General features: G+C 38.6%; 1 protein-coding gene across 1 annotated transcript in view; it reads right to left on the bottom strand.

Moving 5' to 3' along the window:
• The window catches only part of itpr1b (inositol 1,4,5-trisphosphate receptor, type 1b), a 138,652-nt gene that overhangs the window by 7,996 nt on the left and 114,681 nt on the right, over positions 1 to 15,975 (bottom strand). Inside the window, exons 54-60 of the mRNA XM_041783677.1 lie at positions 14,368 to 14,543; positions 13,871 to 14,035; positions 12,555 to 12,744; positions 9,108 to 9,200; positions 8,039 to 8,187; positions 5,725 to 5,890; positions 4,595 to 4,755 (exon numbers count right to left, since the gene is read on the bottom strand). Coding sequence (XP_041639611.1) covers positions 4,595 to 4,755; positions 5,725 to 5,890; positions 8,039 to 8,187; positions 9,108 to 9,200; positions 12,555 to 12,744; positions 13,871 to 14,035; positions 14,368 to 14,543 — 1,100 coding nt within the window. The remainder of the gene's footprint in view (positions 1 to 4,594; positions 4,756 to 5,724; positions 5,891 to 8,038; positions 8,188 to 9,107; positions 9,201 to 12,554; positions 12,745 to 13,870; positions 14,036 to 14,367; positions 14,544 to 15,975) is intronic.

The following is a 15,975-nucleotide window of genomic DNA, read 5'->3' as shown; positions in this document are numbered from 1 at the left end:
CTTCCAGTAAACTGAGAAGTGCAGTCACGACTAAAAATTCTACTTGACACTGGTTCAATGGAAATGACGGAAGTACATCTTTCATTATTAAAACCACGTTGCCATAACAGAGAAACAGGATGCTGTGTGGTTAAAACAGCAACATAAAACGTCACATTCACGCCACAAGACACCTGATGAGCCGACTCAGTCAAAGAATATGCAAATAAATCAACTCATAAACGCAACACACCGCTCATCAGGCAGAGGTAGCATATCTTTCTATACTAAGATATTCTCTTAAATAAATATTTTGAGTGTTTATGAATGCAGGTGTGTAAAATCTGAGCATGAGACGGAGATATCCTGCTCTGCTTCAAAGGACAAAAGTATGAGGGTGATGAGTGTGAATTAAGACTCATCATTCCACATCTTAGAATTGACACTTCTACCTCAGAGCCCTCCATTACTGACGTCAGTCCTAGTCATTGTAAGAGTAGCCTGACTTCAACACCCCCTTGTGTCTTGATGCTTCCTCCGTCTTATCTTTAAATAAAATCAAAGACTGTGGGAGAGAGACCCTTTAAGCTGAACAGAAGAAGGCTATGACAAAATTACTGATGTAAATCAAAATACTGAATACAGCATACAGTTATTTAAGGCTTAAACTGCAGCAGAGCAGAAACATCTAACACAGAAGAAAAGAGAGATAAAGTTAAAGGTTTATAAAAAACACCACATAAATCATCTTTCTTCAACGTTCAGATGCTTCTTTTGAACTTAAGCAGATCATCTTGACCATGTCTACATGCTTAAAGGCATTGGTTGCTGCCATGTGATTGACTGATTCAGTATTTGCATTAAAGAGGAGTTGAACCTTATACCTAATAGTGATCATCAATTCTTCTAATAAATCACACATGTTCTGTAGTAGATTGCATTTAACCCTTTTAAGTTGCATTTTTAAATTCCACTGTTTTTGTTAATATTTAAAATCTTATTTCTTGAACCAAGGATATTTTGTATAGTAAATAAGTAGAGTAATTAAAATTATGACTTTAGGAAAAATGAACTTGCTATGGATTAAAAAGTAAAATTAACGGAAAGAAAAAGTTATTTTGATAGCACAACATGCTGAGGACCATTGATATGTCCACTGAGGTGTCTGAGAGTTTTAGTTAAAGTGAAATTAAAAAAAATTAAGGTGTATATGTACATATTTTTGCAAACTCCAAGCAGGCTCTCATGTGTTTTACACTGAGGAGAGGCTTCTGTCTAGCCACTCTGCCATGATGATCTGAGGGCTGCAGTGAAAGTTGTCCTGGAACTTTGTCCCATCTCCATTCAGGACCTCTGGAGCTCAGAGTGACCATTGGGTCCTTGGTCACCTCTCATACTAAGGCCCTTTTCCCCAAGATCCAGAGAAGTGGGAGGATCCTGGACAACATTTCAAGTGTTTTTGAAAGAGGGTTAAATAATTATATCAATGGTATATTTCAGGTTTTTTTTTTTAACTAATTTGCAAACATTTTTAGAGTTTGGTGTTCTCTTTGTCATGATGGGGCACTGAATGTAGATTTAGGAGAATAAAAATTATTTCTTTTGACTCTAGCATCAGGCTGCAACATAACAAATTGAAAAAAGTGAAGGGAGTCTGAATACCTTCTGAATGCAATGTGTGCGCGCTTGTAAACATTTGGGCTGGGAAATATGGTTAAAAAATCTGACTCAGATTTTTTTTCTCACCAATCTTAATTTACGATTTTTTTTTTTTTTTCAAAAGAAAACCAAAAAACTCAAACAGGTTATATTTTTTATCAATAACATGTAACAAAAGTAAACTGTGTTCCTCTAAAGCGTAAATTTTACTATGGGGGGTTATTTACATTAACACTCGGGCTATGAAGGTTTTTATCTGCTTAAGAAACAGACTGAAAGTAATGCTGATTACTCTCCATGATCTATGCAAGTAAACAAGACCATCAGAAGAACATTAATTATTTCTTTATTTGTATTTGACTGCTTGACATCTCTGCCAAAGATTTAGTGTTGGATGAAAATTTTGAAATGTAGACCAAAAGAACATTTAATTTCAATATCTCTAAAAAGGACCCAGAGTGAGTGATGTGATTGATTTTGTATTTCTTGGGTCTGAGAATACTCATTACACATGAGCAGCATGTAAGTAAAAGATGTAACATTTTGTTGACTAGGTTAGCAGAACTAACATAAAGACTAGTGTTTAACATAAGTTTTTTCTTTTGGTATTACTGTAGTGAAGTTTAAAAGAAAATCTAAATTTTCAACTGTCTAAAAACTTGATTTATCAATCAAATAGATTTACTGCCCTGCCCTAATATATAATCTAATGTTATTACTGATGTTCATTGAACCCATTTAGACCCAAGGCTGCCTTAAAAAGCCCTCTTAAACCTAAACTGAAAACAATCTCCTAAAACCTGAGGGTTTCCTGAGAAACTGCACTGTTGCACAAGTGTACTTCAATGAATCATGGTGTAGTTTATCAGTCAAGTGACTAAAACTGGCCACAGGTACATACACACAAGTATTTCATCAGATCTCAACTTTATCACTTCATACTGTTCACTTTGATACCTTAAAGTTGATTTAACAAGTGAATCTCGCCCTACTTTATCTTATCACAGCTCATCAAACTTTAATTCTTAGTAAAATCAGACGGGGGGGGCTGACATTATACGCAGATTAATCACACTTTGACATCCTCACACACTGGTCCACAGTAGCTTTGTAAATTTGATGAGAACCAATGCAAGTTCCTTTGCTCTTAGTTTCTATTATTCATCTTTCCCCAAGATAAACACAATGTGAGATGCATTAGTAAGAGGGCAATCTGCCCCTGATCTCTCCTTCTTCTGTTCCTGCCTGCATCCTCCATGTATATGTTCAGGCTTTTCTGTTCAATAAAAAAGTATATATACACTAAAATACAGTTAGTTAATTACAAATTAATTACATTCATTTTCAAAATTGATTTACAACACAACTTCTTATTTTTATAATCTCCTGTTCAAAACCAAACCTTGAAAGGTGAGCAGGGCCGTGTACTCTGATAAAAACCACTGGGCACACTTGTCAGAAATATCTTTCTTAAAACACAAAGTTTCATGCAGTACATTCATAGTCTTTGTTTTCATCGTGTAGATTTATTTTTTGCCAAGTTTACTTATGTCCAAAACATCAATTTAGTTATCTACAAATTTTGCATTGCATATTTGCATGCAGGTTTATTTAATTATTATTCTAATTTAAATAAAAAGATAACCCCTCTCTCTTCCTCATTGCATTTCCTGAATTAAGTAACTTGAGTGATTGTTGTTATGGCTTTTGCAGTAAACACTGCAGCCTTTGTGGACGACTCAGACAAACGGACACGATGGCCCCTTACAAAAACACTAGCATGTGAAGCTAAGTGGTAATGTTAAGGATGACTGGGTCAGCTGACAGGTCATCGGGGTCTTTCGCACCATGTGTGCTCTCTCTGTTCAGCCTGCCCCCAACAACCCAATGGTCAGCACACACTCTTGCCAAACTCATTTTGGCTCAGCGGGGTGCAAGGTTAATAGGAAAGAGGATGGGGGTTAATCCCAAATCAGGTGGTTCCTCACAAGACTGAGTGTAGCAGATCAAGGTTAGAGAAACCCGAGTGGGCTGAGTGGCACCGAGTGAGAAAATATGTCAGAAAGTGACAGCAGTACAAGTGCGTCAGGAAAGCAACCACTTCAGAAGAAGGGGCTTTCCTTTTTCAGTTAAAACACTTTCTAATTGCGCACAGGCTATGAGTATGATGCAGCAACCGACCAGTAAAAACATAGATTTTATTTTTCAGTTCTTTGTTATGTTTCCATCTTTTGTGTTGAATCATTTGAAACAAAAAACAGATTTAATGTGTGCAACAAATACATGGAAATGCTGAGCTGAAATACCTGCAAGCATGTTTTGTTCTATTCATGTACATTGATGTCAGTTATTCTTTTAATACAAATGGAAAATCTGAACAATAAAAATACCTCTATTGGCATTTTAATGTTAATTTATGACTTTCTTTTTAACTTATTTCATAAAATTTATACTTTCAGTCATAGGAGACAAATCATGAAATGTGTTTAAAGAGCTGCTGATAATAAAATTTTAATTACATTGCAGTAAAACAAGGCAATCAGGTTATTTCAGTGCAGATATATGCTTGAGGTGATAAGTGAGTCCTGTGTTTGTGTGCAAGTGTGTTCAATGATTTAAGCAAAGCATGGCTGCTTCAGGGGATTAACACATTTCATGATGCTGGCAGATATTGTCTGAAAGTTAATTCTCCATTCACAAAGCTGACTGATGTGTTATTACTTTGGCAGGATTCAAAGTCATAGAGGCAGGGATTGCATAACTCAGTCCTGGAAGTCTGGGGCAGACGAGGTAAAAACAAGAAACACAGTGCAAAGCAGATGATTTAGGATAATGGAGTTCCACACATAGAGGGTTGTTAAAAGGGAAGCTTTAACCTTAGGACAGACTAACTGCTACTGATGCATGGGTTCATGCTGCTTCCTTATTCCAAGCATGATTATTCCAACATCCTTACCCTGATCATTTCAGCCACATAGCTCTCTGGACCCGTGTACTCGGTGGAATCCTTCACCTTCACCAGGACGATGAAGAACAAGTAGTGCCACATGTTGTGCTCTACCTTGATGTGCTCTTCAAAGGTAACTGTCTTATTGTCGAACTTGTCTCTCTCCAAACCTGATAATGAAAGAAAACAGCCCCCACACACACACACACACACTGAATAAACAAAGTGTCCTCATTTCCTTGGAAGGGTGAAGAAATACACAGTTTCGTGGTAAAATGATGTGACTGTTCTTGTGACCTACATCAGGGTTACTGAAAAAAACCTGAATTGGGTCACAAGGTGATGGGCAGATAAAACATCAGAATTCTGATTGGCTTCATTTGGTCATGACATTCTCTCACACCAAATCCCAGAATTGGATTTGCAAAAGAGGAATAACCCTTCTTAGAGTTTCTCAACCCAAAATACTGAGAATGACCAGAGGTGACTGGTGGTTGTTTGGATGAAATGCCTGTAATTGTCTGCTTCATGATGGATACGGCTCATGTCTTTGATACAGTGAGTGAGCATAGTGTCTAACATGGTCAAGCCCCATATGGCAACAGGAAGACACACTCCTCCTCCACAGCAGCACCTAACATGACTAACGATTCATTCTGGGAAGAGGAGGCGTTCAGTTGTTCATACTACCCAGAAACACAGCCCCCATTATGCACAGACACCTGAAGCGCAGCTGCAATGCTACGTTAACATGCTAATACAAGAGCGGGCCCTGCATTTGATTTCTCTTAATTTCACATCATAGCCACTGCATTCACACTTGCTGATTGTATTGCAAAAGAGATGCCTCTCCCGCAGCTTTGAGTCACATGGACTGTAAGGCATTTCCTTTTTGTTTAGTTCTACGAAGGGAGTATGACAACTTTACATCAATAATGGGAAAAGGACAGGAAACATGTGTCAAAGGTCATGAGTCACATTGCATTGTTGAAATAATGTCTGCTTTTAGCCGATCACTGAGTTTGCAGAATGGCATCAGTACTAAGACAAAATGTGACCGAGGAAGAGATTAAACTGTTCAATAAAAATAAGTCTAAAAGCAAGCACGACAACATGCATTATGATTTTATTTTTCTCACCACAAATAAAACATGTTGTCTTCAGGATTTCCTCTTTTTTCTGCTTCTCACTCCTCAGGTCAGCAAATGTATCAATGATGACACCAAAGATGAGGTTGAGGACAATAATGATGACCATGAAGAAGAAGAGCAGGTCGTATATCACCCTGGCTGCAAAAAGGGGCTCCTGTAGAAGGCAGAAAGATGAAAACATACAGGATAACGGTACCAGCTGGTGTCTTATGAGTAGAGCTGCACTGAAAGTAAAAATACAGATGATTTAAAACAACGAGTTAACTGATGGCTGAAATGAGCGATTTATCAGTATGGCTTTTGGTGTCAAGACTTGCACTTTTTCTCTCATGTTTGGCCATGAAAATATCCACATCCTGCCCCACAGTAGAGTGGCTGTATTTGATTGAAGTCCTTGAGATTCTATAAGAACTTCAAGCAAGTCAAGTTGCCCCCACTTTTTTTAACCAAGATTTGGATAGTAAGAACTAAAACACCATGAAAACTGATCACATTTTGTCCAACAGGTCATATCTTCAGCCCAATAATGAATCTCTTCTCTAAATCAGCAACTAGGTGTGTTAAATATCAGCACTACATTGACCAGACAGAAGAAACAGACATCTGCTACTGACTTTGGTTCATGCCCACATCCTTTTCCAGATGCCAATGTCTGTCTAAAAGGCTGATATCAATGTTAAATTGATGCATTTGTGCACCTCTGCTTACAAGGAAACTCTACTTTAAAGCAAAAATATCTGTGTTTGCTTCAAAGTACTTCTGTTTTTTTTTTTTTACTTTTACTCAAAATATGTCAAAAAATAAATTTTCTTCTTATACAAATTACAAAAAAAAAAGAAAAAAAAGAAAAGCTTTTTATGGAATCCATAAAGAAAAAAAAAACTTAAGCTGACATTATTTTAAGAGACAAACCTTTACACTAAAAATTCTTGTAGGTGAGAATTCTCTGAAAATGTGTGAAGAAAAAAAAAAAAGAAAATCTCTTACTTGTTTACATTATCAAGATCACTGTCAAAATCTTAGTTTACAATTTCATCATTCATGTATACATACAGAGCCTTTAATTCCCCTGATTCCCCCTTTTTGACGTTTTTTCCCTTTTATTGATTTTGTTAAATCAGTTATGATCAATATAATTGTTTTTTTTTGTACCCACTGACTGCACCCTCTGACTTACACTTCTTCATAACCTTTTCTGTGAGTTGCTTGGAGTGTTCTTTTATTTTCATGGTGTAATGGTAGCCAGGAACACTGACTAACCAGTGAATGGACTTTCTAGACATAGGTATCTTTATACTACAGTTACTTGAGGTACATTCACTACACTCAGGTGATCCCCATTTCACTAACTGAGACAACTTACACCTTTTGACTTGCCCTCTGTTGAATTAAGGTCAGTCACTTTAAAGGGGTGAATATTTATGCAATCACTTATTCTACATTAAGTATTTTTGTTGTTATTTTTATAAATCTGTTTTTAACTTCAACAACAAAGGTTTCTTTTTTTGTACTTTTGTATCAAAAAGCCAAATTATATCGACCATGATTGATTTCTAAAATCAATAAAACGGTAAAACATCCAAGAGGGTTAATACTTTTTATTGGCCCTATATATATCTAAAACTTATTGGAAATATTTGGAACAACTGTATGTGAGAATTTGATATGTAACATTACATGATCTATTGCATAAATAAATTAGCAGTTAAGTTGACATGAATTTAAAAGGAGATTGTAGATATTTAATTAAATAAAAAGTTTAGAGACTCACAGCATGCTCCATGCATACACGGTGTTATGCAGAGAATTCTCAAGGATGATGGCTGAAGTTCATGTAAGTATGAATGAGTTATGGCCCCATTCTATGTTTCAGGCTCTCATTTTTAACACACATTATGGCGGTGTACAAGATTGCCTTCATCCTGGATAAGTACCTTTAATGCTTTTCTGGCATATTGGGGGTTATGAAAGCCCCAAGTTTAACCTCTATGACCTTTACTTGCTGAGGCTTCATGTCTTCAAGTCTTTATTTCATTATATGAAAACTATCTCATTCTTGGGAGATTAAATTTATCAACCAATTGCTTTTCGGTTCAAATACATCAGGCAGCTTTTGAAGTTTGAGGAAATTAAATAAAAACATGGACTTACTCCACTTACTTAAATAGTAAGATGCCCTCATTCAACTTTGATCTATTATATTGTGGACTACCTTCTTACAGCAGATCAAAGAAAATAGGACCATTCTGACTGACTTTTGTGCCATCTGTCACCTTTTTTTCTCAATTTCTGTGCTGTTTACCTCTTTAGATGGCTTCCGCAGGACATCCCCAACACCTCCTCCACTTCTGAGACCATGACTCAATACTGTCACGATGCACATGAGCAGGGAGTCACAGGTTCTTTCCTTGTCCTCAATCACCACTGCTGAAGGTTGGACAGAAAGGGAAGCTGTAGAGGCACACAAACACAGTTAGTCATGTCTTTGCAGCTGCAGTGCTTCTACCTGCAAATACAGCCTTCAAACTGAAACAGGGATGCACCTAAAAACCTCAGATTCCATGTACAAATGGCATTATACATGCATTTGACCTCTCATTTTATGCTTTAATATAGGTTAATTGAACTGATCCAATTAAGAGTTTTGTGAGGGCTCGGGGGCTGAGAGTTTCCTTAAAAAAAGTCACCAGACGCCCATCACAGGCTGAGCTGCTGGTGATGTCTGTGTGGGGATGGGAGGGGGGTAGACAAGGTCAGCCCCCCAGCAGTTTAGGGATTCTGCATGGTTGGCTGATCAATTTTAAGGTGCAGCATGGCTGTGAATGATTGGAGCTTCTTTCCCATCGAGGTCAGCAGGTTTGCGAGAACTAGCTGTGAGAAGTCACTTGAGCCACCCCAAGTGGACCCATTGACCTGCTCCTACCTTATGGTTATTAATCCATGAACTTTCACCCATGGGCCCCTACATCAGTTCTTTGGCCCTGTCCCCTTAGATGCGCATTGAGTACAAGGAGTATAAACTCCAACAAGGTTTCACAGAGCACCCTGAAAGACCCCGTTTGCCCCCGCCAGGTTTAATCCCATGACCAACCGGCTGCCCAGATTTACAGCTCAGTGGGACGAATCTCCTCCGGCTGAGTCAGTCGTCTGCCAGGACATAAAGACCCTTGCGTACAAGCTGGCTCTCACACAGACAGACATAAGTACCTAGTCCCACACAGACACCTGAAATTCCCGACACACATGCATGCACAAACACGTGAATTCCAGCTTAAAGAACCCTTTGACCTCTTTGTTTAACCCCCCCATTGCTCTGTCACACACAAACATACATTTTCACACAAATTAACTTTTAACTTCTGTCAACCTACCATCCATCATGGCCTCAGTGGAACAGTTCTCCCCATTTTCTTTCTGGCAGACTCCACCAGAGAAGAACTCTCCGACCATACTGGCTGCATGCTCTGTTCAGTTAGAAAGACATGATATCATCATCCTGTTGTAACAAAAATATGTTTTGAGCATTAAGATACCAAGTGACAGCACTTCAGTGCTTCCATTCATGCTATGCATTAAAAATGAGTTTTCTGCGACAGCCTGGTATCAGAAGTCACTCTCACACCTGTTATGCAACAACGGCCCATACATCACTTCTGTAGCTATCTTACTTCAGGTTTGTATCCCTGCATGTTGTGTGCAGTGCAGGCCGCTGATACACTTTTAGCTATGAGCTAAGAGGCTTTTGGTGCCTCTTTAACATTCTTTGTAAACATTTTCAAAGTTTACTATCTAGTAAATGAACCCTGCGGGGTATTGGTTAGACTGAAATGCCAACCTAATTCAAGATGACAAATTAGCTGGTCCTTTGTGAACTAGGGGAGCTGGCTTCAGTCGGTGAGACAGTTTCCTTTTTTCATTTTTGTTTTACAAACAAACAAAAAAAAAAAAAAACGCAAAATGCTACCAAAGTAAGAATCCTATAGGGCTCAAAAGAACAAGGGTCTGTTTGACTAGTCCTTTTTGCTTAGGAAGGTTCCTAAGTGAGTCAAATGCTCTGGGAGTATGTAGTGTATTTTAGTGTCCACTCCTCCCCGCACCATTGACAGGTGTGTCAAATCCTGCCCACAACCTACACGGATTCTGACAATCCATGTTAAAGAAGAATAGTGCGTTAAGTTAAAGGCAATATTGATGTGTACACTTAAGTTCCCCTTTGATCAAGTTTTCTCTTTGAATGAAGGAAATGGTAAGAAAACAACCACAGTCTTGCTATGTGTAATGGTGTCACACATGGATTAAAAAAGTCTCACACTGAAATCTCCTGGTTATGGTTTAGTAATATCAATGTCAAAGTAATATTTTCCAACTTTATTTACATATCATGTATTTTAAAAGGGAAATATTTTAGCCTTTTAAGACAAGTTTATATTGTTCTCAGAGGTCCCCAAAACATGCCTGTGAAGTTGCTGAAAAAACACTCCAGTATAGGATATTTTGCATGTCTAAAAACCACTCTGTTTCAGCCCATCTCAGAACAAGCCATTTCTGTGTCTGTGGCTTTGAATGGTAATTAGCTGTCTGACTCCACCCCTGATGCACCCCTCCCAGGAAATGGATGTGGCACTCCTGATGTTACAATGTTACAGACACTTTTATCCAAAGTTGGGACCTGGCTGGGATTTGAACCATCAATCTCCCAGATAAGAATCAGCAGGGTAAACCACTGAGCTATTCAGCATCTCAGCTGCCATCTGAGAGGAAGATCAGCAGAGGAGCGTGGGACTTTCTTCCAAGCGGGAGGGGAGGGCCAACTAAACCTGGGGGGTGGAGCTAACTCCCAAATGACATCATGAGGGTAAAATCTGAGAACGGCTTGTTTCAGCACACATTTTCTGAAAGGTGGAGAAAGAGGGGGTGGAGGTAAAGGAATTTTTCTGGTACTTGAGGGGAGTGGACAGGTCAGGGGCACATATTTCTGTTAGAAAAGCCTGAAAAAGTGATTTTTGCATAATATGTCAGAGGTGAAATTACTCCCTGATCTCTGGAAAGTTTGTGTCTCACAGAAACTGCAGCACACTTCTATCAGTTCTCACAGATGGTAGACTTATCTTTACTCTATTTATGCTGAGCTGTTAAGGTCCTCGTCATTAGATGCCCAATGCAAGAAGGCCAATTTGCATGGAAAGGTTTTTATTCCCACAAATAACTACACAATTGATCAGCGTCTCTGTGCCCCAGTGCATATGTGTGGTGATAGACCTACAACACAATTAGGGAAGCATCAAAGCAGTGCCTTTTGACTTTTTGATGTAAAAAGCATCATGCAACCCACCTGCTGCTTGATGCTTGCTATGTGGCGACAGACCCACATTCAAACATGTTTACGACAACGACATCTCCTGTATTATCTTATTTAAGCTAAACACAGAGTAGTACTTTAAAGAGAGCTAACATTGGTCAGGAATCTTGGAGCAGGTGTATCATCTCATCCATATGTTTCCCTATGGGTGTGTTTCAACAAAGCTCAGTTGTTTAACGGCTCTGTCACTTACTCTTTAGAGCTCATAGTGAATGGAACGTATTGAACATGGTTGTGGTGTCATCCCAGCTCTGAATTCTGAGGTAAATGGAACGCCGCAGAAGTCCTCAAATGATGGCTCTGCACAACATTTTTGGATTTTTTAGAAAATGTGTACATATTTATGATTTTTTTCATGGCACCAGTGTCGAAACAGTGCACCCAAGAAGTCTTCTGAGAGGTATCAAGGACAATTGGAGCAAGGGTATGGCGTGTAAATCAAAACAGACAGACATACAGATAAGCCGCCAATTAGAGTACTGTTTAAGAATATAAGGACTTGAATATCATTAATCTATTCATACTGACAATAAAGAAGGCTCAGATTAAGCGATATTAAACCTTTCAGCTGTTCTAGATGCTCACAATCACAATGCCTCTTCTTTAAGAGACATACGCTATAAAAGCCTTGATAAGCTCATATTTATCATCAAGGCTATCTTGTTTTATTTGGGACACTAAACAACACAGAGCACAAGCAACACATGCTCATTTTGTAGTCCATCAACGTAAAATCATAGTTTTTCCACAGTTAATCCATGTCATATCTGTAACTTCCATCTGGGTAAATAGCAGTCAGGTTCCCTCATCACCGTAGTTCCCCTTTACTATCTTCAACTCCCACCTTCCCTTTATCATGTGATGTTTTTCTTCAGGGTTTAGGAAATGTGTATAGGAAAGGACTTCTGGAGTCTTTTTTTTCAACTTTTTGAATGGACCCCAGCTCTTATTGCTTAACTTAGTCATATAATCTGCATCTCTTAAAAGAGCCACAAGTTCCCATCAATCCAAGCAAGGCAGGGTGGTTATAAATAGAGTGGTGCTTTTGTTTACAGGCAGAGATCACGTTAGGTGACAGGGTGATCTCAATACATGCTATTAAGTGTTGCATCTACACTACCAAAACAACCCAGATGAAGGCTTCAACAGACCGCCTCTGAGTGCAATCCGAGCTATCAGATTGTTCCCACTAAGCATTATCCAAATGCTTGAAAGATAAATATAACATCCCTGTCAATGCACTGTAAACAGAAACTTAACAACAATTTTTGATGCAATTTTATGGTGACTGATTAGTGGTGTCAAAAGCAAGGCAAGCATTGTCATCAAGTAAATACACGTGAACTAACCTGGTATATTTATCCAATTTACCAACAAGTGGTGTGAGTGTTTGCGTGGATGATGACTGACTGAGTCTGGCACTGCAGGTTTATTCAGTTAGCAAAGTAGTTCAACATACCTAATGTTTTGTTGGGTATCCTGTCCACAGCCAAAATGAAATCATCTTTGAAGAAGATATAGCCCACAATTGAGAAGAGGTAGACGAGGATGAGAGCCAGCACGGCTGTCAGAACAATGGAGCGACCGTTTCGGGTCACACTCTTTATCACGTTCAGTAAAGTTTCTTCTCGGTAAACCAGATCAAAGAGCTGCAAAGACAGAACATTCAGTGATGTGCTTGTGAAAAAAAGGCAAGAATAGGAGAGAACATTGTGTGTTAATGTGACAATGCTGACTAATAAAGGCCACAGTGGACAAAGGATTTATTTGTTTTAAATCCTTTAAAATCTTACAGACCAAATTAAAAAAATTGAGCACTGTGTAAAAAAAAACTGACTAATTTACAAATCTCATACACCACATTCTACTTAACATAGAACATAAACAACCTATCAGATTTAAGCATTTCATGAAAAGTTTTAGCTCATTTTGAATTTTGATGGCAGCAAAGTGCCTCTAAAAAGCAGGGATAGGGCCATTTTCACCATTGTGTAGCATCCCTTTTTATTTTAATAACAGTCTGTAAAAATCTGTGAAGTGAGGAGACCAGTTGCTGGAGTTATGGGAGAGGAATGTTGTTCCATTCTTGTCTGATGTTGGATTCTAGCTGCTCAACAGTCCTGTGTCTTCTTTGCTTGATTTTGATGGTATCATGTTCTGCAGATGATGGCGATACCTAAGTCTTTGCAATATATATTGAGGAATATTTTTCTTAAATTCTTTCACAACTTTTAGATGCAGTTGGACCTCTGTCCAACATTTCTTCTGAGAGGCGTTGCTTCTTTAAAATGCTCCTTTTATACCAAGTCATGTTACTGACCTGTTGCTTATTTACCTAATTAGTTGCAGAATGCTCCTCCAGCCGTTTTTCATTACTGCCACTTAATTTCCAGCCTTTTGTTATCTTGACCCTCCTTTTAGGAGATGTGTTACTGCCATCAAATTCAAAATGAGCTAACATTTTTTATAAAAGGGCAAAACGTTATAGTTTCAACATCTGATAATGTTCTTTATTTTCAACTATAAATAAAAATGGGTAAGATTGGATGAGAGTGAGATTTGCAAATCATTGCATTTTGTTTTTCTAACAAATTATACACAGTGTTCTAACCCTTTTGGAATTAGGGTTGTAAATTTCTCTGTGTCAAAGTAAAAACTAAGTGTTTAAATGTACACTGTGCTGTTGTCTTATTTTTTGATGGCAAGTTCAACACTGCTGTCCATTAGTAAAAATACAGTATGTGTGGTTCAGACCCTTTGTGTGTACCCACTTACCAGCAGGCTGTAAAAGAAGACGTGGACAAAGACCCCCAGGCCGCAGATAATCAGGTAGAGCAAGTGGTAAAGGAACTCCACGTCCATGATCATGGCTTTGTAACCACGTGTGAAGGTACCACGGTTTCCAACAAAACTCATGAGGAAGATGACCTTATTAAGAAACTAAAGAATAAAGAATCACAGAGAAGACAAGCTAGGTAACGCAGCCCTTTTACAGTGGAGTACATAGCTGTTAAAATAAGACAGGAAAGGCTAACATGGCTATCATAGCATGTTTATGTTGGATTTTCACATGCTCTTAGTGAGGAGCATCAAAAATGAGGTGGAACGTTGTGTGTCAGCTAGTGTGTTATTTAATTAATGTCTGGTTTGTGACATGGTTTATTTGCAAAGTAAAATCCTTATAAACTTCTTGGTAATGAAGCATAAAATAATTTGATTTTATATCAAAGCTTAAAATAGTTATATCCATAAGGACAGAGATGCACACTTACATTGAAACCACCCAGCAGGAGCAAAGTGGGCTCAAGGCCAACGGAGAAGATCAGGCGCAGGATGGTGGAGGCAATAAGCGCCCGAATGCCATGAGGCTGAGGCAGGACTATTACTATAGCCAGAGAAACCAGCATGGCCATCCACAGCAGAGCAGACAGGTGGGGCTCCAGGGTACCTGCAAACATGACGCAGTCAGCTATTTATAGAACATTTACTTTAATTATTACAATATAATAAGTGTTATCTGATTTGCTTATTCAATTACACAAAATAAGACATTGGACTCCTGGGTGCCCATGAAATCATATCTATCAGCCTCTGGATGAGGTAAGCACTCAGGGGCAGCTAGACACTTCCTATAGCAGAATCTGACATCAGTGCAGGGACACATGAATGAATGGGTTGAGGAGACATACAGTGCAGTCAGAAAGTCTTCAGACCCCCTTCCCTTTTTTTTAATTTTGCTTTGTTGCTGATGCTACAGTAGGAAAAAAAATTTCATTAGTCTACACTCAGTGCCCCATCATGTCAAATTAGAAACAGAGTTTAAGACATTTTGGAAAATTCATGAAATACAAAAAATAAATTTTGCAGCTGCAGCATCAGGCTGCAACATAATAAAATTGAAAAAAGGGCAGGGAGTCTTAATACTTTCTGAATGCACAGTAGAGGCAGGCAACACTCTGAAATATACACTTTCCTTACACAAAATTACAATAAACTGAGATTAAACAGAGATTACACAGGCAGGGAAATCAGAATTAAACCCCTTTCTAACGAGTGTTGCTAAATTAAGTGTTACAGCTGCAAAAATACTCCAGTCCCTGTTATAAAGCCAGAAGTTTATGTGTGTATCCATGTGTGAGCATGAGTGTGTGAGCATGTGTTGTTTTTACATAACAGTTAGCCTTTTAACATCCATTATTGTAGGTCAGCAATGCGTTATCATTAGCTCACCAGTCACTGGCTCTGTGCCAAGTCTGGACCAGCATGCATTGCAAAGGCTGCGTTACTGCAATGACATTAATCACATTCTTTGTGTTTCTCACATGAATGCATTTATCAATCATCAAAGGAGGTCTATCAGATTTTAATTTTCCTATGAAATGACTATAGTGACCCCCCCTCCCCGATGTCTTTTTCTTGCCTTGCTGTGTACACATCACATGACAGGTACTCGTTACATAACCCAGTTGGCTAAAAATACTCTGGGCTCCAGCTAAATTCATCAGGGATGGTCCTGCAACGTAACAGGCTGCCTGTGCACTTGGACTTGGCAGCCAACCCAGACACGGCAGCTTGGACGCCACACACCTACAGTCCCTGACCATTCACCTCTCTTTTAACTAGGGGATAGATGGGCCAGTCATTTCACTGAATGACTTCAGTTTGAATTTAGCTTTATTCTGCAAACACAGGCTGATGTGTGAGGTTTAAATCACCGTTGGAAACTGAGCTTTGGAGATCTGGAGTCTGCAGCAATTTGCACGCTCATGATCATGTGGAAACTGTAGTGATTTTGCTAGTATTGTTTAAACACTTATATGACTTTCCCATGACAAAAACAGCATACATATGTCATTCACAGCCTGGAGTTATTTAAGGTG

The sequence above is a fragment of the Cheilinus undulatus genome, linkage group 3 (genome assembly GCF_018320785.1).
Source record: "Cheilinus undulatus linkage group 3, ASM1832078v1, whole genome shotgun sequence".
Taxonomy (NCBI): domain Eukaryota; kingdom Metazoa; phylum Chordata; class Actinopteri; order Labriformes; family Labridae; genus Cheilinus; species Cheilinus undulatus.
The sequence above is the reverse complement of the archived record's forward strand: the minus strand, read 5'-3'. Positions and strand labels throughout refer to the sequence as shown.